Consider the following 23,413-nt stretch of genomic DNA (forward strand, 5'->3'; position numbering starts at 1 on the left):
AACGTGTTCTTCACTTGTTTCCTCCTAAATGTCTCTTTTCTGCCTTAAACTTTGCCAGAAGTGTCCATATCTTTATCTGCACCTCTCTCTCACTTTCTGTTTAACTGTCTATAATAAACTGAAGAACAAAAAACAGAGAGCGCAGACAAGACTCCCATTCAGCCCAACCACTGAGATCCATGTCTGATAAAATGACCCAGCTCCAGACACTAGACTAAATTAGATCCTTTTTGGAATATCTCTGAAGTGCCATATTTTTTATTCATATGAATACTGTATATTATTACAAAAATTGTTTTCTAAATTTACTGCTGAAGTCCCTATAAAATCTCTGAAGATTTCTTGAGGTTGAAATTAATAAGTCCTGTATTTTCTCGAATATAAAAAAGTGCATAAAGATTTTCAACTAGTTTAAATTCTGAACTACGAACGGGCAAACCAAATTTAATCTTAGGGTAGATTATACCTAAGAGAAATGGAAACTCAAGAAGGTAATTTCAAAGAAAAGTTATAAGTTTTGCAAAGTAATGAGAGTACTTCTGTCATAACCACAGTGTGACAAGCCTCACAGGATAACAATTTGAAGCTGTAACTCTTGATATTCCCAGTCAGCTAAGACATAAATTAGAGACATTATGGAATGCTGCCCAATGACTGCCAATTTAGAAACACACTGTCAATGTGGCACCTAATTTCAAAAAATCACTTTGCACAAAATTTAAGTTCCGTTGCTCTGTATTATAGGATCAATCGCAGAGCTGTTTGGGGGGATGGATTTCGTTGGCCGCCTGAGATCCTGCAATGGCAGGCCCATTTGATGACAGCGAATTCTACAACATGTCCTTTTTAAAATTAGAATCTCTGGCCCTAGCTGGTTTGGCTCAGTGGCTAGGACTTGGGCCTGCAGACTGAAGGGTCCCAGGTTCAATTCCAGCCAAGGGCATATACCTCCGTTGCAGGCTCGATCCCTGGGCCGGGGCGCAAGTGGAAGTTTAAGAGACTCCTCTGGCTACTACAGAAAGGTATGGGTAGAACAGGTTTTAGAGGGCCAAGGGTGGAAGCAAGGAGACCAGTGAATCAGCGGAAGGGCTCCAGGAGAGGCATGATGGTGGCATGAACCAGGACAGCAGCAGCTGAGCAGATGATAAGTGGTTGAATCTGGATCTATTTGAAGGTAAAGCCAATATTAAATAAGCAAGGTAGAAAAACCCTCTAATTGCTGAGTATAAAGAATGAGAAAAAGGTAAGACCCGCAGATAGACACCTTGTGGAAATTCTTAAAGATTAAAAGAAAATCCCTAAAACTATCCAAGGGTAAAAATGAATGCTTTACAAAAGTTCAGTAATTATATCTGCATCAGACTTTTCATGAACTACATGGATTCAAGAACTTAAGTGAGCAATAAGTTCTGAGAAAAACTATTCTGAGCCAGTATTTCTTTATCTGTTTATACAAATGCTGATGGAAGTGACAAAGACACATTTAAGAATACAAAGATTTCAAAAGTTTGCCTCCAACAGACTTTGAAATAATTATTTGAGAATATAATCCAAGGGAGATGCCAAGATGGCTGCAGAGCAGGTGGAAGCTATACTCACCTGCTCCCAGTGCCCAATTAGATTTACAGCTAAATTATAGAGCAATCAGCCTGAATAACCAACTGAAGGTTAGCTGAACTGAACTATTATAACCAAGGATTTACAGAAGAAACCCCATAGAGACTGGTAAGAAGGGCTGAGATGTGGAAAGGGCTGGCTACTGCACCCACATGTGGTGGCTGACAAGCTGGAGGGATATCTTGGCTGCAAAATTCCCTCACTCCAGGAGTGAAGGGTCTCAGCTTCAAGCAAGGATCCCCAACTCAGAGCAACAGAGACAGGAACAGGAGTCCACACAGCATCTGGTGGTAAAAATCAGTGGGGATTCAGTCTGCCTGGGAGAAAAGGGAGTTAGCTAGAGGCCAAAGGCCACTGTCCCAGGGTCAAGCACTCCTATTGTTACGGCCCTAGCCTAGGGAGTGCATTTCCTGGTCCTCCAGCTACTGGAGACACCACTTTGCCATGCTAAGTTCCTGCAGAGGGGTCTGCTGGACCCAGTGGGGACCTTTGGGGGCTCTTTTTCTGGAGAAGCTCTTGACAGAGACTCAAACAGTGATTTTCTGGGAATATATCTGAAGGAACCCAGTCACTAGTTCAAAAGAATACATGCACCCCTATGTTCATTGCAGCATAATTGACAATAGCCAAGATCTGGAAACAGCCAAAGTGCCCACCAGTAGATGAGTGGATAAATAAGATGTAGTACATTTACACAATGGAATACTATACAGCTCTAAAAACAAAGAAAATCTTACCATTTCCAACAACATGGATGGACCTGGAGAATACTACGCTACGTGAAATAAGCCAGTCACAGAAAGACAAATACCATATGATCTCACTTATATGTGTAATCTAATCAACAAAATGAACTGACCAGCAAAATAAAAACAGAAGCTTAAATACATGGAACAGACTGACAGCTGTCAGAAGGAAGGGGGTTGAGAGCTAGCTAAAAGAACATGAAGGGATTCAGGAAAATATATGTGTGTGTGTGTATGTATATGTATGTATATACAGATACACAAACATATAGAGAGAGATATACAGATATCACATAGACAAAGACAACAGTGTGGTGATAGTCAGAGGTAAATGGCGTTAGGTGGTAGGTGAAGGTGAGCAGAGATGGGGAATGGGGACCAAAAGAGCCTTTGTTTGGGGCAAAGGGCACCCAATGCAGTGTTCAGATATTTTGTTTAGTTGTACACTTGAAACCTGTATAATTTTGTGAAGCAATATCACCCCAATAAATTCAATTTTTAAAAAAGAGAGAATATAATCCAACAAATAAACTAATAAATGATGAAAATAGAGTGGTAAGCAAGGAAAAAAACTTTATAATTTAGTCTAAATAATGATTTATGCAGGGTGTGATAAAATACTGTAAAAGTTTGCATATGAATCCTAGATAAAATAATCAAAAAAGTGAAACTGGTAAGGAAGAAAGATAAAAGCATACTAAGGCCTTGATTTATTTGTGAGATGACATAGACACTGATTTAACTCTACACTTTGATAAGAAAAATGTAAGTTTAGATATGTTTATTTAAAATGTAAAGGTACTCCAATGAAAGCTATAATGGAACGAATAATTTTCAAACTAATAAAATTTTTTGAGAAATTAATCTTCCCCTTTAAAAAAAAATCACCAGTCAGCCAATGTCATGAAGGGGATAAAAGGAAAAATGAAGCAGAGCAAAAACTAAGTAAACACAAATAGCAACCAAAGAAGCAAAGTAAATATACAACATAAAATAAGGAGGCAGAGTAAATCTAACCACAGCAGACGTCACAATAAATGTGAACAAGGTAAATTACCTATTAAAAGATAAAAGCACTACCTGGTGGTCAGACTTCACCACACTAGATTACAACCCTACCACATCCACAAGTGACACACTGAAGGGGCGCACCTGGTGAACATCAAAGCCCCACTGAAGTAAATCCTGATCCATAGGGTGTCTCCAGCACAGCAGCTCTTTGGCTGTAGTTGCAGCTGGTCCTCACAGCTGATTGGCCTTGGGGTCAATTGCTCCCAGTGACACCAACAGCAACCAAGGCTCAACTACAACAGGACAGTACACACAGCCCACACAGGGGAGCACCTAGAAGGCCCAGCTCAGCTGACTGGGGAGGCTGAACCACTGGACACTACAGGACACCTACTACACAAAGCCACTCTACAAATTCCAGGAGACACAGCAGCTCTACTTAATACATAGAAACAAACACCGGGAAGCAGCCAAAATGCGGAGGCAAAGAAACATGTCACAAAGGAAAGGACAGAAGAAATCTCTAGAAGAGGAACTAAATGAAATAGATCCAAGCAAGCTAACAGATACAGAGTTCAGAATTTTGTTTGTAAGGTTGTTTAAGCATACTAATAGGGAAATAACTGAGAAAATCAATAACATAATAAAGTACCAATTTGAAATGAAGGCTACACAAATTGAAATGAGTAATTTACATGGAATCAACACTAGAATAGAGGATGCTGAGAATCAAATCAGCAATTTGGAACATGAGGAAACAAAACCAACCAGAAAAGCAAAAAGAAAAAAGGAATCCAGAAATATAAAGATAGTATAAAGAGTCTCTGGGACAACTTCAAGAGGCCCACCATTCATATTATTGGGGTGCCAGAAGGGGAAGAAAGAGACCAAGAAATTGAAAACCTATTTGAAAAAAGAATTACAGAAAACTTCCCCTACCTGGGGAAAGAAATAGACTTACAAGTCCAGGAAGCACAGAGGGTCCCAAACAAGAGGAACCCAAAGAGGCCCACACCAAGACACATCATAATTAAAATGCCAAAGGTTAAAGACAAAGGGAGAATCTTAAAAGCAGCAAGAGAAAAGCAGTTACCTACAAGGGAGCACCCATAGGACTGTCAGCTGATTTCTCAATAGAAACCTTGCAGGCCAGAAGGGAGTAGCAAGAATATTCAAAGTGATGAAAAACATGGAACTTACAACCAAGACTGCTCTACCCAGCAAAGCTATCATTTAGAATTGAAGGTCAGGTAAAGAGCTCCACAGATAAGAAAAAGCTAAAGGAGTTCATCACCACCAAACCAGCACTACAGGAAAAGTTGAAGGGTCTCCTTTAAGAAGAAGCTAATGAACAAAATAATCTGATGAACTAAATAGATCCAGAGACATTAATGCATGCAACAGATGATCATATTTCAGAGGAAAGAGGGAAGGGGGGTGGAGGGTGGGAAGAGATTAACCAAAGAAGTTATATGCATATATGTATAACCCATGGACACAGGCAATAACGGGGTGAAGGCCTGGGGAGGGGGTGGGAGTGAAGTGGAGGGGGTCAATTGGGGGGGGAAATGGGACACCTGTAATACTCTCAACAATAAAGATAAATGAGAAGAAAAAAAGATAAAAGTACTAAGACTGAGTTAAAAATCTAGTTATATGCCATTTATGAGAGATAAGCCAAAACAAAATAGCACTGTTAAAAATAAAGCAGTGTCAAAATATAGAGAAAGAAAAGTTAACCAAAGAAAGCAAACAGGTTAATATTAGACAAAAATAGAAACAAAATTGTTAGAAAGCATTAACTGGAACATAGAGGGATACTTTATTTTAACAAAAGGTTCACTTAAACAAAATGATGTATGTGTCCAAATCTAGCAACTCAGAATCATATACAGCAAAAACTAGCATAAATACAAGGAGCGTGGACATATCCATAGACACTGTAAGATGGTCTAACCTAGTTCTCAGAAACTGAGGATGAAGGAGAAAAAAATATATGGATGATCTGAAGAACTTAATTAAAAGCTTGATGGAACAGAATCTGTCCTTCACAGAATTTTATTTCCAATGTTTAAAACACTAGGCAAAAAGAAAGTCTCAACCAATTTTCAAGAGCAAACATAGCACAGGCTACATTCTCTATCCCCCCAGGAACATAATAAAATATAGAGAACAATAATAAAAGTATATTTGAAATCCCCCCTTTAAAAACCTATACACTTGTAGATTTTTTAAAGTATCACTTAAAAGTAATTCTTGAGCTAAAGAGAAAATCAAAATGGAATTTATAAACTATTCAAAAATAAGGAACAATGATAGTTCTAAGTTTTGAAACTTATACAATATAGCCATAATACAGGGGGGCAAATAAGAGCCTTAATTGTTTAGATTAGAAAATGACTTTAAAAGTAAACAAATAAAATATACACCACAAGGAAACAGGAAAAGTGGAATAAGAAAAATCTAAAGAATATAGAAGAAAATAAAAGAGAATATCAAAATAAACGATTAGTATCAACTTAGTGGGTTTAATGAAAAGAATCCAAAACTTTTAAAGACAGTTGGAAAAGGGATGGCATAAATACATGACATATAATTCAACATGATTCTTTCCCTACAGATGCAACCCACTTTCTGCATATCACCCTGGAAGCTATGTATGATTCCCTGGCACCCCTCACAGAATGCATTCACAGATTCAAATTCTAATTTAAAATATCACACATTAAATGCAAACTTCTGCCTCATCTGCATTCCGAAATTCTGAGATGTCTGTTATCTATTTACACATTTTTAAAATTTAAGTGAAAACAGATTGTCTTTGGACTGACATTGCAAAAGCCCATGCCACCACTGCCTGTGTGCTTGAACCTCACTCCTAATGAAATTTTCATGAGGTTATTGTCATCTTGAAACAAGGCCCTGCCAATGGTCTGATTACTATGGTTAGTGCCTCAGCCCAAAGCAGATAAAGGGTTTTGATTGCTAAGTTTAAAACTGATGCCAAATATTCACAAGAACTATACAAAAGTTAAGACTTTTTGACTCAGTATCTCCCATCCTGAGAATCTGTCTTAAAAAATAATTCAAAAGAATAAAAAAAATCCATCTGCATGAATGTTTATGTCATCATTATCCATAAATAATGTGAAACATGAGGGCCAATGCTAGCATCCAAAAACACAGTAATAGTTCTATAATTTATCATGAATCTATTCAATGGACTATTATAAAGCCACTTATCAAGAAAGTTTTATGAAACCAGACTTATCAAGACTACATAACAGCCCAGCCGGGCGTGGCTCAGCAGCTGAGCATCGACCTAAGATCGAAGAGATCAGGGTTCAATTCCCGGTCAGGGCACATGCCGGGTTGCAGGCTTGGTCCCCAGTGGGGGCGTGCAGGAGGCAGCCGAGATCCACGACTCTCTGATCATTGATGTTTCTATCTCTCTCTCCCTCTCCCATCCTCTCTCTGAAATCAATAAAGACTACATAGCAAGAATAACATGATATTGTATATAAAGAACCATAAAGATTCCACCAAAAAACTACTGGAACTGATTTAAAAATTCATCAAAGTAGCAGAATGTAAAATAAATATCCAGAAATCGGTTGCATTTCCATGCACCATTAATAAACTATCAGAAAGGGAAAAATAAGAAAACAATCCCATTTACAATTGCATAATAAAAAACAACCTAGGAATAATTTAACCAAGGAGGTAAAAGACCTGTATTTGGAAAATTATAAGACACTGAAGAAAGAAATTAGGAAGATACAAATAAATGGAAGCACATACCATGCCCACTGACAGGAAAAATCAATATTGTTAAAATGTCCATACTACCCAAAGCAATCTATAGATTCAGCACAATTTCTATCAAAATACCAATGGCATATTTCACAGAATTAGAATAATCCAAAAATGTAGATTGAACCACAAAAGACCTTGAAAGGCACAGCAATCTTGAAAAAGAACAACAAAGTTGGAGGAATCACGCTATCTTATATCAAACTATACTAAAAGGCAATAGTATTCAAAACAGCATAGTACAGGCATAAAAACAGACATATAATCAATGGAACAGAATAGAGATTCCAGAAATAAATCCATGCCTATATGGTCAGCTAATATTTGACAAAAGGAGAGAGAACATACAACAGGGTAAAGACAGTCTATTCAATAAATGGTGTTGGGAAAATTAAACAGATGTAAAAAATGAAATTAGAACACCGTATACAAGAATAAACTCAGAATGAATTAAAGACTAAAATATAAGACTCAATATAAAAATCCTAGAAGAAAACATAGGCAGTAAAATCTAGAACATTTATCTTAGTAATATTTTTACTGATATATCTTCTCCAGCAAAGGAAACAAAAGAAAAAATAAACAAATGGGACTACATCAAACCAGTAAATTTTTGCACAGCAAAGAAAACCATCAACAAAATAAAAAGACAGCCTACTAAATGGAAGAAGCTATTTACCAATGATATATTTGGTAAGGGGTTAATATCCAAAATTTATAAAGAACTTCAACAACTGAATACCAAAAAAACAAAACAAAAAAACAACAAACAATCCAATTAAAAAATGGGCAAAGGACCTGAATAGACACTTCTCAAGGAGTACAGATGGCCAAGAGACATATGAGAAGATGCTCAATGTCACTAATCATCAGAAAAATACACATTAAAACGAAAATAAGATATCACCTCACACCTCTCAGATTCGCTATCATCAATAAATCAACATACAAGTGCTGGTGAGGATGTGGGGAAAAGGTAACCCTCATGGACTGTTGGTGGGACTGCAGATTGATGCAGCCACTGTGGAAAACATCATGAAGTTTCCTCAAAAAGTAAAAATGGAACTTTTTACTCAGTGATTCCACTTCTAGGAACATATCCAAAGAATCACAAAACACTAATTTGAAAGAATATATGCACCCCTTTGATCACTGCAACGTTATTTACAAGAGCCAAGCTATGGAAGCAACCCAAGTGCCCATCAGTAGACGAGTGGATAAAAAAGTAGTGGGACATTCACACAATGGAATATTACTCAACCAAAATAATGAATGAAATTTTACCATTTGAAGCAACAGGAATGGACCTAGAGGTATTATGCTAAGTGAAAGAAGTCAGAGAAAGACAACTACCATATGACCTCACTTATATGTGGAATCTAAAGAACAATATAAATGAACAAACAAAAAAGAAACGGACTCACAGCTAGAGAATAGACTTATGGTTGCCAGAGAGGAGGGGGTTTAGGGAACTGGCTGAAAAAGGTGAGGGGATGGAGAAGTACAGATTGGTAGTTACAAATTAGTCAAGGGGATTTAAAGTACACCATAGGAAATACAGTCAAAAGTACTGTAATAACTATGTATGGTGCCAGTTGGATACTGGAAATATTTTGTAAAGTATGATTGTTAACCAATACACTGCTTACCTGAAATTAATACAAAATAATATTGACTGTAAACCATAATTTTTGAAAACTTTAAATATAAAAGAATAACATTAAAATGGAAAAAAGACTACATAATAACTGAGAATGAAGTTTAGAAGCCAATAATAAATAAAAAAGAAAAAGAAAAAAAATGTGAGCCCTGGCCAGTGTGGCTCCTTGGTTAGAGGTCTGGCCGGCACCCCGAAGGGTCTCGGGTTTGATTCCTCGTCAAAGGCACACACTGGGTTGCAGGCTTGATCCCCGCCCCCGGGCAGGGAGCATGCGGGAAGCAGCCAATCGCTCTCTCTCACATCGATGTTTCTGTCTGTCTGTGTCTCTCTCTCTCTCTCTCTCTCTCTCCCTCTCCTCCACTCTCTCTGAAAAGCAATGGAAAGAAATATCCTCAGGTGGGGATTAAAAAGCACACACAAACAAGCAAAAAAGAACTATGAGAAATTACACTTCAACACTAGAATGGAATAATACAAATTAACAACCATAACAGGCAAATTCTTTTCCTAAAGAAATTTTAAACTACTGTTTCACTTTTGATTTTACAATAAACAAAATTGGAAGAAAGTAATACCAGAACACCTCTTCTCTGAGGCCAAGTAAAAGCCTGAAAGATTATATTTCCCTATTCCTATGTAGAAAATTAAATTATTTTCAGAACCAGCAGGACCACAACATCTAAGAAGGAAGGTGAAAATAATACAGTTCCAACATCTGAAACTTGTTTTGGACAGATGTACAATCATGCCCAGTGGGTTTAGGGGGATATAATAACCACAGGAAAAAGAAATGGTGCCCAGCTGGGCGTGGCTCAGCGGTTGACCGTCGACCTAGGAGCCAGGCGATCAGGGTTCGAGTCTCCATCAGGGCACATGCCCGCGTTGCGGGCTCGATCAATGACTCTCATCATTGATGTTTCTATCTCTCTCTCTCCCTCTCCTTTCCTCTCTCTGAAATCAATAAAGATATATTTAAAAAAAAAAAAAAGAAAAGAAAAAGAAATGGTAAAGGAGTTATTTCATTACGAACCACTATTCTAGAACCGAGATAATGTAAGCTGTACTGGATTAGGAGTTCAAATATCAGAAGTCATAAATGCAAGAAGTGTCAGGAAAAAAACCTACCTTGATCCAGAAGTGTTCTTTTAGCCCCAAGAGTTAATTTTTTTCCAATCTTTTAGTGAAGAGGAATGGGGTGTTAATGTCAGAACCCACCAACTTTTCAGAGGAGAAAACTCAGGTGCCACCCCTTTTTGGAACCACCAAGGTACTCGTATCGGAAGCCATAAAATATGTAGCATCCTTGGTACAGAAATTATGGCCTCTTTACACTAATCCTTCCTCAGAAGACTCCATCCTTGTCTTTAAAAAACTTTATGATTAAACTATGAAAAATTTTGTTGAGCCCGGCCGGGCGTGGCTCAGTGGTTAAGCATCAACCTAGGATCCAGGCGATCAGGGTTTGATTCCTGGTCGGGGCACATGCCCGGGTTACAGGCTGCAGCCGATCAATGACTCTCTCATCATTGATGTTTCTCTCTCTCTCCCTCTCCTTTCCTCTCTCTGAAATCAATAAAGATATATTTTTTTTTTTTAAAAAAAGAAAAATTTTGTTGAAAAATCAAAAAAAAGAGAAAAAAAAAAAAGAAATCCAATGCAATGTTCCAAAGTGAAATTGTACATATCCTAGGTCTGATCCACTTTCTTCATTTTATAATTAACTGCCTAAATGGCTTAAGAAGCTTCTGGCTTCATTAAATCATCTGGAAACAGTAAGAACTTTTCCCCAAAGCACGAGCTGTCAAATTATTCCTCTAATAATGTATTGTTTCCTGATGCTAGTGTTGAAATGCCAAAGCACTCTGACAGATAACTGTTTGAAAATTTATGCTCAAGACTTTTAAATAGCATGAGATATTGGTTTTAGAACCAGCTCTTAAGTGGAAGGACAGGGCCAGTGGGAAAAGGGGGAGATAGTAATGGAGGTGCCAGTAACAATTCTGGACCTCCTTTCTGATATTGGCATATTAATGTTGATGAAAGGGTTCCCAACATTTGCCCAATAATAATTATGCTGGATTTTTTCCGAAAGAAAATAACCTCCATTTCTGTGTAAATTAAGAATTCCAGCCTGGCCCGGAGTGGCTCAGTGGTTGAGCATCCACCTAGGATCCTGGTGATCGGGGTTCGATTCCCGGTCAGGGCACATGCCCGGGTTGCGGGCTTGATCAATGACTCTCTCATCACTGATGTTTCTATCTCTCTCTCTCCCTCTCCTTTCCTCTCTCTGAAATCAATAAAGATATATTAAAAAAAAGAAAAAAAAGAATTCCACATGTTGCAATAAGAAAAATATAAATCAGAAAAAAATAGAGAAGATAATCTATAGGCGTGTTACCAAACATTATATTTTCTAACTGTGGAAAAGACTTTCTAAATTTTACTTCAAAGGCAAAAAAAAAAGTTTTTCTTTAAGTTGTTTGTTTACTGGGTGTTAATATCTTAGTCTAAAACTGCACTGTCCAATAGGGCAACCACTGGCCATACGTGCCTGTTGGGCACTATTTCAAGATGATATGTGCTATATGTTTAAAATACACTCTGGATTTCAAAAATTTAATATTAAAAAGAGTCTGTAAAATATCTCTTAGTATTTTTACATCGAAATTGAAATTATAACATTTCATATATACCAGATTAAATTAAAACATTAAAATTAATCTTACCCGTTTCTTTCTACATTTCCTAATGTGGCTACTAGAAAACATAGGAGTAAATATGTAGTTCATATTTGTAGCTTGCACTGTATTTCTACTGGACAACACTGGTATATATAATGACTCCAACTGGACTAAATTCCTTTAAATTCCCTCTAGCTCTAAAGTTCTAACACTAAAAAGCTGCACACTCAAGCTAGTAAGTTTTAAATACAAAGTTATTTTAGAGAAACCTGGGTTTAGTCACCATTTCATTATCTCTCCACACCCCCTACCGCTTTCTCATTGTTTCTATGGATTCCTAATAGCCAAGAAAAACAAATCTGTCGATTTATTTATTTATAAAATGCAAGCACGCAGTTCATGGCCATTCTCAATTGACATTTGGTCCTGTTCCTTTTTACTACACACCATGCTGATGTCTATTTAATGCTCTGCATGAATAATGAACTTTGTATGGGCTTTTTTTTTTTTTCTCCCCAGTTTTAATATTCATCAAACAGGACATCTGGAATTAGAGATTATTAGAAATCTTATATTCCAGTGGTCCCCAAACATGCTGGCACGTCTGGGGAACATAGAGAAAATATTCATTTCTAGGCTTTATGTCTGGAGATTCTGACCCACTAGGTCTGGGATGACACAGATCCTACACTTCGTAAGAAGCTGCCCAGGTCACTCAGAAGCTCAGTGAGGTTAGGGAACTAGCAGTCTAGCCTAACTTTCTTCATCTGCAACAAAGGTAAAATGAATTGTCCTAGCGCTAAGGCCCAATAGCCTGAGACCTGGCACCAGGACGGAGGGCTCCTCACTACAGCTCTGTGCCATTCTGAGACCCTCTGTCCCACACACACATTACTTACTCCTCAAGAGCTCCGGCTATCAGTATATCTTCCTTGTCAGTTTTAACATCCAACTCTGGTTCTCCATTAAGCAGAAGCTTCAAGTTATAAATAACCAGCAAAGTACCTAGTGGAAAACAGATGTTTGACTTGTCAATATTTTAACTACGCAAAATATTAGTCATGGTGATATTATCACATCTATTAATTTAAGCCTCCTCTAGGCCAAATTTCCCTTTGTACTTTGGTAACTATGCTTGGGTAAGTTCCAAGATATATGTTTTATAGCAAATTCCACTCTCTGCCAGAGAATGTTGAGCTTCTACAGTACAGTGTTTCTTATTATTACTCAATTTATTATAACTCTTTCAATGTGGATTCTAAAACTTGGGCACTTTTCATAATTTGCATTATAAATATTGTTAGGAGCCTTAGCCAAATTTGTATTACAGGTAAAGCTCTCATTGGTGTAACTACAATCAAGGCACATAAGAACAAATATGAGTTTTAAATTTTTGTACAAATATGAAGTATACTGCTTTTAGACCCTATCAGGGGTGTTGGCAAATTTTTTTGGTAAAGAGCCAAGTAATAAATATTCCAGGCTTCACACACCATATGGTCTCTGTTACAACTACTCACAACTCAGCTTTACCATTGTAGCATAAAACCTGCCACTAAGAATATATAAATGTGTAAGTGTGGCCATATCTCAATAAAACTTTATTTACAAGAATAGATATGAAGATGAATTTGGACTACGGGTATGGGCCATAGTTTGCTGACCCTGCTCTAAAGCATACTTAACAAAAAAGCCCAAAGTTGTTTGTAATATGAAGACAAGCAGGACTATCAGAGAAATTAAAAGAACAACCAATTACACTTTGTTGGTAGTACTTAAATGCAAGGGAGAACAGCACAGTGGTTAAGAATTGGTCTTGGGAACCAAAATGCCTGTGTGTAAATCCTGGATCAACCATTTATCGGTGCAATGACCCCAGATAAGTTTCCTAACCTCCCTGAACCTAATTTTTCTCATCTATACAGTGGAGCTGATCAAGTATCTAAAACACACTTGTTTTGAGGATTAAATGAGTTAATTTTTATAAACCATTTAGAAAAGTATTCAGGAAACAGTACACTCTTTATAGGTAATTTTAAGAGTACATCACAATTAGAAGTCAAGAGAGTACATCAACTGTCCTCAAAGTATATCATGTATGTGTTAATAAAATGAATACTATAATTGCCAATGTTTTTCTCTATGAGAAAGAGAAAATGATGACACAAAACATCACTGTTAAACAAGATGCCACAGATGAGAGAAGAAATTTCAAGAGTAAGGTAGGCTGCCCGGCCAGGCGTGGCTCAGCGGTTGAGCGTTGACCTAGGATCCAGGAGATCAGGGTTCGATTCCCAGTCAGGGCACATGCCCGGGTTGTGGGCTGCAGCCTATCAATGAATCTCTCATCATTGATGTTTCTATCTCTCTCTCTCTCCCTCTCCTTTCCTCTCTCTGAAATCAATAAAGATATATTTAAAAAACAAAAAACGAGAGTAATGTAGGCTAAGTCAGAAACAGATTTCTCAGAATTTTTCTATGAACAATACATAAATCAAGGAGTGGTAAAAAGCAGAGCACACATAGCTTTCTCTAGGGGAGGCTTCTTTTGCTTTTAGATATAAAAAGTGTTGGAAGTCTAGAGAGAGATTGGCACTGGAAAATGGTACTAGACATTGTACATTCTTCGTGTTGAGTAGAAAGTTGGTGGGAGTTGAAAGAACGCAAAAAAAGACCTATTAATTTGAGAAAGAGTGTCTACAAAGCTTTTGCTAACTGCCACAGAAACTTAGATTCATTCCTTTATAAGGTGCTAACTCTTATAAACCTGGTATTATCGAACCTTAGAGGCTGCAATAAGCGTCTCCTAACCTTGGTACCTGGTGCAGCGACTACGGAGCCCCTGTGGTCGGAGCTTGTATCACCCTCTTCTCATCCATTTTCACCAAGTTCGTGGCAGTACAAACCTGTCTCCCACTGTCAGGGACTTAGAGTTATATGTTTGGATTCTCTTAACATAAAACTTATATGGATAAAATAAATAATTGCCCCATGTGAGATGCCATGTGATATTATAAAGAGAAAAAATATGAACACATACATATAGTGCCTTTCAAAAGACAGAAAACAAACACTTCCATCAAAATTTCAAAGTTTCGATGGTCTTACCACATTTCCCATAGATTGTATCAAATTGCCGCATTAATTCAGCTTCCGTTTTATAGGGAGAGTACTTATAAATTATAGACAATTCAGTTGAGAATTTCTGAGGATCATCTGTAACAGATTCTCTGGTTCTTGTTAACCATGAAGGCATTGGAACCACGACCTATTAAAAAAAAAAAAAACAAAAAAAAACACACACCACACATCAATTTACTATGAAACACACAAATAAAAACCATCATCCTTTTGTCTGATTGTAATTCAGTCAACTCTTCATCCAAATTACCAAACCAAACACAAAGTTAAAAGTTTATTTCCTTCCTGTACTCCAGTTTTATAAGGAAGAGACACATAACAAATATGTATACTTGAGGTTTTATTCTAAAATGGTCAACTGTGAAATGTGGGGACAGGTGGAATCTACTTCTGCTTTCTTTTAAAATATGGGTAGAATGGCAGAGGAGACAACAGCAGCAGCATTTTAGAAACTGAAAAGCAAATGACAGCGTATCTAAGAAAACCAATCCGAAGCCCATGCCAGAAAACAGAACCAGCCTCACTTATAATCCAGAATCCCTTAAAAGGCTCAGAAATTGATGATATGAATTAACTCTAGCAGTGGGCAAAGGGGGAAGAGAGCCAGAAGTGCATCCAGACCCCCATCTGGCAAGAGCTCCTCCCCTACCTCCACAGGGACTAGATGTTCACTTGCTGTAAAGAATGGGACAAAGCACTTCTGAATTAGATGACATGCCAAGTACAGTTGTCAGGGGACCTTACTGAGATGAGAGGGATTAAGTGAAAATGTACTTATTGGGTACTGAGAACCCCAGATCTCTTCTCTCGTTTGGCTCCCAGAAAGCTGTCAGGTAAGCCTTCAGGCAGAATACTGCAGGAGTCTTCTCTGAGAAATGTGACCAGCCCAGAAAAAAAGATATACAGAAAATTACGCTGAGGATTTCCCAATAAAGCAGCCAGCTAGATCTTATTATCATGACACCCATAGCTGCCAAGCTCCACCCACACTCTCAGAACTTTCAATAGGCATTTTATTGGACTAATCTTTAAAGTACAGCAGGCTCTCAAATGTCATTTTGTTCAACGTTGTTCTGTTACAATATTGATGAGAAAAGAATTCTCACGGGGGCCACTGTCTGTGTGGAGCTGGAACATTCTCCCCAGTCTACATGGGTTTTCTCCAGGTACTCCAGTTTTCTCCCACATCCCAAAGATGTGCCCGTGAGGTAGGCTGGCGTGTCTGAATTGTCCTAGTCTGAGTGAGGGTGGGTGTCTGAGTGGCCCTTCGATGGAAGGGCATCCTCTCCAGCAAAGAAATAGAAGCTACAAAAAGATATAGATGAAAGAAAATCTTCAAATATTACAGGAAAATGCCCCAGAATTGAAGGACATGAGATTCCAGAATGAAAATGTCCAACAAGCGCCCAGCAAACAATGGATGCAAACAGACCCACTCAAAGATGCAAACAGGCCCACTCAACGGCATAACACTGAAATCAGAATACTGGGGACAAAGAAGATTTTACTGACCTTCAATAAGTAGAGGGGAGGGGGAAGAAAGGGTCACATACAAGGAATTAAAATGGCTGCAGACTCCCTAACAACACTAGAAATCAGAAAATAATGGGGCAATGCCTTCAAAGCTCTGAAGAAAAACTTAGCAATATCACCAAACCAGACTATCATTACCTTTTCAAATAAGACAAGAACATTTTCATGCATCTGAGAGCTCAAAACATTTTACCTCTCATGAACGCTTGCTAAAATGCTGCTGGAGGATGTTACACCAAAAAGGGGGAGCAAGCTATGAAAGAAGACATGAGATTTAGGATCTGAGATTTAACACAGAAGAGAGATGTAAAGATTTGGGTGGACAATGTCACGGGCAGATCTCATGATGGCAGCTGAACACCACCCATGGAAAGCAGGAGTGTGAACTGCAGCACATGAGCAGTGGTAAAGACACAGGAAAACAAGCATTCAGTGGTAGTGTTATAAATACACTACCAAGAACACTAAGCAGACAGTTACTGATTCCAGGGAAAATAAAAAGTTGTGCAGGAAGGAGAAAAAATAACCATTTATGACATGGTATAATTATGAATAGTGTTTATAGAGTCTCATAATGTAAACACTGAATATTGCTATAACCATAATTACAATTGAGCTGTGGAACTGGAAGGATGTGTGTGTGATACGAGTAGAGAGGAAAAATATATAAAGCCTCCTCTTTTATCATGGGAGGTTAATGCCTAAATCAAATCAAAAGGAGCAATGCACCTGCACAAAGGCATGGTTCTTCTTGTGATTTCTTATAATGCCAAACTGCATGCTGGAAACACTCATAACAGTTGTGCAATATTTGTACAGTTTTGGCTAAATATTTGTATAGTTTTATTGCAAGGTTGATTTTTGTGAATTTATTGATTAAATATCTCCCCTGCAGAAAAAGAAAAAAGAAAAGAAGCCATACAAGCTTGTTGCACACAGATATCCAGAAAAAAAATCAAAAGAATCAGCTAAAATTGTTGGGAGAGACTGCCTCTGTGGAAACAGGAAGACGTTACTGGTTTTAGTAAAAAAATAATAATAATGGTCCATTTTAGGAAAACAGACCTTTGGCCCAGTTTCACATGCCCTTTATATACATAAAGTACAACATAAATGCTTGAAGCACCGCTTTTCCTCATGTCAGCACCCACTCAGCTTCTCCCTATTGCCTTCAGACTGTTCCTATTACCCAGCCCCACTCCTCTGCAGCCAGCGAGCACGCTCTGCTCCTGCTGGGCGATCCCCCATTTTCATACTGTCCCTCTAAACCCCGTTCTCATCTCCGGGTCTGAGACTTGCTGAACACCATTTCTCTCCACAAACCAGTCTTTCCAGTTGCAAGGTGTGCTCACTCCGTAAAACAGCCATTGACGACTCAAGGCTAACGTCTCCACCTATATCGTTTTTGACAATTTGTAACAGCAGAAGCACATAGTTGTTGAATAGCATTCTTTTTAAACACCCCTATTTTGTTATTTAGCCAATTCATATGTGTCTGCCTTATTCCGTGATAGCACTGAAAACACTTTGGCCGTCAGATGGTTTTCTGCTTATTTTCTACCTTCCATAAGGTCTACCCAGTGCTGGGCAGACAGCAGTTGCTCAACATGTATTTGCTGTACTGAATTATAACTGATGTTCTTAATAGTAAAATTCAGATACTGCAAATTAATATAATGTCTCTGGGCCATCAAAGGGAGTTGAAATTACTGTCACTGGAACTACAATTTTAAGTCTATTTCACACTCTATTCCTTTAGATTTTTTATTCCAAGACTTTGAATCCAATATTCTATTTCTTCTAAGAATGATAATCCAGCCCGGCCCGGCGTGGCTCAGTGGTTGAGCATCAACCTAAGATCCAGGCGATCAGGGTTCGATTCCCGGTCAGGGCACATGCCCGGGTTGTGGGCTCAATTCCCAGGCAGGGGCATGCAGAAGGCGGCCGATCAATGACTCTCTTCATCATTGATGTTTCTATCTCTCTCTGCCCCTCTCCTTTCCTCTCTCTGAAATCAATAAAGATATATATTTTTTAAATTATTTTTTTAAAAGAAAAGGTAATCCATTTATGGCACAAGTGGTAGAAATGTTTTGCAGGCTTCTTCCCAAAAATCTCATTGTGCCAAAAGGAGCTTCTTATTGTGGGAGATTTGTCTACATAGATAATGAAAATAAAGTTCTGAAAACTGCCCAGAAGTTAAAAATCCAAGAGAAGGTCAATAAAGACAGGCTGCCAAGGACCCCAGCCACCCTTTCTTCATTTCCCAAACATATCCCTAAATTTCTAAATCATAATCAGAAAGAATTCATAATTTTACCTCCTGAGATAGTAAATGATACCATACTGATACCATCGGAACCAAAAAAAAAATCTAAACTCTTACCTCACTCAGACCTTCTCCTTCACAGAATGTCTGAGAAAAAAACACACAGGTCATCGTTTCTTCCTTCTTTGTGAAAAGAATAAAGTCTTTTCCAATCCTCATGGATCCGCTATATTAAAAATCAAAAACATAACAGTTTACATCTCAAATACTGAAAAGAAGGAAAAGGCAGGCAGGATACTGTGTGCTATAATAGATTTTCTCTTCATAGAAATAACTCCACTGTTTTGCTGACCCATCACCAAGAGGGTACAATATGATCCTCCCCCCCCCAAAAGTAGAACAGACGGATTTGAACTAATCCAGCCCACACTTTTGCTTGAGCCATGACTTGTGGAGATAAGGGGCTATCTGGGCTGAAGAGGGTAATAATTGTCTTTCCCTGGCAGGTGCCACACTGGTGATCATGGCCTGTGTCCTTGCCCCTATTGAGACATTCTACTTAAAAAAGCCATGGACACAACTAACACCTGTGCTAAACTATGCTTTGAGAAACAATAAACCACAAAGATGCAATTAAGCTCTAAAGTACAGCAATTCCTGAAAGACGATTCATCGCCTATTTGAAAATTAATTTTAAATGTTGTCAAGATCCAATGTTGTGAGTATGGAGATTCGAAAACAAGGTGGGACTCCCAAGTTTATATTCTTTTTAAAGCTTTATAAACTTGGGCCATTCTGCATAAGATTGCCTTTAACTAAATATTGTTCCAATATCAATAACATATGCCTTCAAGAACAAAATTCTCACCTTTTAAGACCATTGCCATATTGCCCAATAAACTTCAAGGTTGATATCCGTTTCTTGGATGTTCCAAAGTAAATGATATCTGATGCCTCCGCTGTAATCCATAAAAGTTAAAGGTGGTCAGGGATCATGAGTAGTTCACAGGGCCAGCTGTTCAGGTGTTAGGATGACACACATATCTCAGGGAATCAGGACAAACCCATACCTCTTGGGACGGTCCAGAAACAAGGCTCCTTAATCTCTGACCAGGATCTTAATCGTATTACATTGAAGGAGGTCAGACAGACCTAGCCATGTGATTTGGGGTAAATAAGAGTTTAAAACTCTGAAGCGTAATTTCCTCTAAAAGGGAACTACTAATACTTGTAGTACAGTTGTTGATAAAGATAAATAAAATGAATTAAATAAGGCGATGTATTTTTCAAACCATGTACACAACAGACAGCGCTTGATAAATGCTAATAAATTTTAAGCATTATGGTTACTTGTACCGCTAGGAATTTTCCATAAATTTGGCCTTTATCCTAACCCATGTGAGACTAAGAACGGAATGGCTTCTGGTCTGATACTGCCTGGGGAGGAATGGCTACTTGTTTCAGACTTTTAGAGTTAGTCTTCTGTTCTCTTCAGGGCATTCTGGAATCCCAGAGAAAAATCCTCTGGATTTCAGAAAATACATCCTTCCAGAAACAGAAAGCTCCCAGGGAAACAAGGAAAGATAGAAATGGGTCTCCCAATTGGCCCACTTGCAAATATGCTCTAGAACTGTTCTGAGGACGCTGTGTCAGTCTGAGGGAACACATGCTACAGTTCAGTGGCACCTGGTATGGGGTGTGTAAAAGCTACCACTCTGCTTGTCGGAAGCTAACCTGACATTTACTACATGTTCTTACACAGGGTTGGACATTAGGTGAGGGTATCCATAATGGCAATATTAGTTAAAACGTACTGATTGTTTAGTATGTTCTAGGTACTATGTTATATACTTTACATGCACCATTTAATATTTATAACAAATTTACAAGGAAGATATTATTATTATCTGCATGTTATTTACAGATAAGGAAATTTAAGTTTAAGGAGTTTATATAATCTTCCTAACGTCACAGAGCTGATAAATGCTACTGCCAAGATTACAACCCAGATGTGTCAAAGATCAGATCCCATGGTTTTCATTAGACAATCCATAGACTTCTATGTATGGTGGCCAGAGTTCAGGGCAGAGGGTCAGAACAAGGGTGACAGACATCACCCTTGCCCTCAATAACTTTATGTCATGGTAGGAGAAACCTACCATGAAAGAAGTAGGTAAATAAACAAAATCATTTCTTAGAGTGTTAAGTGAAAGTAACAAAACCAGGGTAATGCGACAGAGAATTAACAGGAGTGTGTCCTGCAGATAGAATGGTCAGGGAGGCCTCTTTCATAAGGTGACAGCCGAGGTGAGGTTCAAATGATGAAGGGCCAGCCAAGGGTGGCTGGAGTGCTGTAAGCAAGGAGGTGAATGGTAGCAGAAAAGGTCAGGGGGCAAATAATGCAAGAAATTGAAAGCGTTACTGAGGGTATGAATTTTATTTTAAAGTAATGAAAAACCACTAGGAGTTTCAATCAGCAGAGTAATATGATATGATTTATGTTAAAAGGAAAAAAATCCATTCAGGATTTCTATATGGGGAAAGGACTGTCACAGGACAAGGCTGGTGGTGAAAGAGTTTGGAAATTACTACAGTCAGTTTCTGTGGGTCCAGAGTGATCTGGTTCAGTCTGGACAACAGATAGATTCTATTTTCAATCATCAGATAAACTCCTTGTAACTTATTACTCAATTTCTAATCAATGTTAATAAAGAATTGCTCTCTCAGCACTAGTGGGCTTTTTTTTAACACTACTCTATATGTCAGCTGAAGCATGTTCCTTCTGAAGATCTGAATATTTGTCACTTTCCTGTGTTTTGATCATTTTGTTCATGGAGCCATATAAAATGAGTTGCTTCTCTTTTTTAAAGAACTGCCTTAGAATGTATCACACATTCTGTTATTTAAAGTATTCAAAACATGAACTTAACATTCAACCTAGAAGTGAAAATTGAAACTGCTTTTTCAGCATGGTTTTCTCACAAATTCTACTCTTTCTTATTTAGTTAAAAACTAGAGAACCAACAATACTTTGTAATCAAACCTGGAAAAATCAAAATTATCCACACAAAGTCAGAACAAGAACTGAGTAGGATATATGAGCATTTCTAAACTTGCTAATAAATTATTTTTGGACTATTCAGACCAATGGGGAACCTCCAAGACTCAGAAGAAGAGAACTGCTTTACTCTGTATCCTCTGCTTCTATCAGCAGGAATGAGCATTCTTTCCTCTGTGGAACTAACCAGGACAGTCCCATGTTACTTGAACTCCTTCTCCATTTTTAAACCTAAAGCTCAAAAACCTTGGCTTGTGGCACATACACAAGTGCTGTAAGAATTCAGGGTTAAGCTAGCCCAAATAACTCAAAGACCTCATCAGATGAAATAAATAACATTTCAATTCCACAGCAAATAAGTACTATGCACCTACTACGTGCTGGCTTTTGCCAGCCTTGAAGATACAAAGATAAAGCAGACAGGATATTGTGGAGGTATTCATTATGATGGGTACATTCAATCGAAGACACGAAGCCCTTAACACGCAAAGAAAAATCACAAACTGCAAAAAACAAGGAGAGATAACCTCCACCTCAAGGTTAAGCAGAAATTTTTAAATAGCCTAAAGGCACTGGGAACTGCCTTAGAGGTCTCACAAGCAATACCTGAAGGATGGCCTAAAAACAATCTCAGCGTCCAGCCAGTAACTATTTATATTCCATTCATTCCCAGACGCGTTTTCATACAAGTCATCAGGCACCTTCTGCCTTTCACTTTTCTGGCAATATTTATTTACGTTCACTGTTTGTCTTAGTTTTAGATGGTTACGATGAATTTATTCTGTCAGCTGAACTATTTAAACCTTAAAGAATTCAACAATATGTTAAGGCTGGGGTTTATATTCCTTAATAGCTCCATACCTACTTTTGCACAGATAGCTCAATTTACTTTTATTTATTTTATGAGTTTCCATACTGTTTTCTCCAACAGCTAGTTAGGTATCTCGATAATTAACTTACCAGGGCTCATGCCACATCCATCATCCAAGAAGCACAACATGAATCCACCCTGCAGTTTTTCATTATCCACTGTAAGAGAAAGGAGTTATCACTAATAAATACTGGGCTTAATTTGTTCATCAGAAAGTCATGCTGCTCGCATAATTATTCATCTTCCTCAAATGCAGCCACTGTGCGGCAGAGTTATGGCCCAACGACACAGCTCAGAAAGGAGTTTTGACTACAATTTCACAAGAAATTGCAGGGGGGAAACAGTCAAGCAAAAGAAAGGCTTTGCATGAACATAAACCAGCTACACAACGAATTAATGACATGCTCAGTTCTAGAATTTGACTCATCTTTTAGACTCCACGTATTTCTTCCCTGGGGGAGGGAATAAAGGTAGATGGTGATATGGTTCCAGGATCCCTCTATTCAGACTGATCAAATTTTATTCCCTTCCACCAAAGCTCAATTCTAAAGTCAAGCCAAGCCATTCTTATTAATAAACACATCAAACTCTCTTCCAAGTAGTTAATTCCAATAAAAGCCATCTGAACATGCTTCTTTTGTTACTGTTGTCGTTGCAGATTTTTTGAGTTTATAGATTTTTCTCATTTCAATACCGCATTAGTCATGGGGCCAAAATTACAAAGAAATGGCCAGTCTTAGAGACTTTCAGAGCACTGACAGTTAGTGAAATCAAGTTTTTCAGTGGTGTCTTTAACTATAGATTTATCCAATTTGAATATTTTACTATTTATACCAAACACTATTCTACGAATTCTAAATAACACTTTTCCCCCTTCCTAGGAACTTGCCAAGATGGTAAAAGCAAAGAAAGCTGCTCAAGAGCAAGTACTGACCGCAAGTAGTCAAGAAATGATTTAAGACAATCTCTGTTGTGTGTGCATTTTTATAATAAAATTAAAAATACTTCACAAA

At 38.0% G+C, this 23,413-nt stretch overlaps 1 protein-coding gene across 1 annotated transcript in view; it reads right to left on the minus strand.

Moving 5' to 3' along the window:
* The window catches only part of MORC1 (MORC family CW-type zinc finger 1), a 135,456-nt gene that overhangs the window by 101,252 nt on the left and 10,791 nt on the right, over positions 1-23,413 (minus strand). Inside the window, 5 exon segments of the mRNA XM_087817862.1 lie at positions 12,428-12,533; positions 14,637-14,796; positions 18,589-18,697; positions 19,340-19,430; positions 22,490-22,558. Of these exon segments, the coding sequence (XP_087673988.1) occupies positions 12,428-12,533; positions 14,637-14,796; positions 18,589-18,697; positions 19,340-19,430; positions 22,490-22,558 (535 nt within the window).

Source organism: Miniopterus natalensis, chromosome 6 (genome assembly GCF_054644295.1).
Source record: "Miniopterus natalensis isolate mMinNat1 chromosome 6, mMinNat1.hap1, whole genome shotgun sequence".
In the NCBI taxonomy this organism is placed as follows: domain Eukaryota; kingdom Metazoa; phylum Chordata; class Mammalia; order Chiroptera; family Miniopteridae; genus Miniopterus; species Miniopterus natalensis.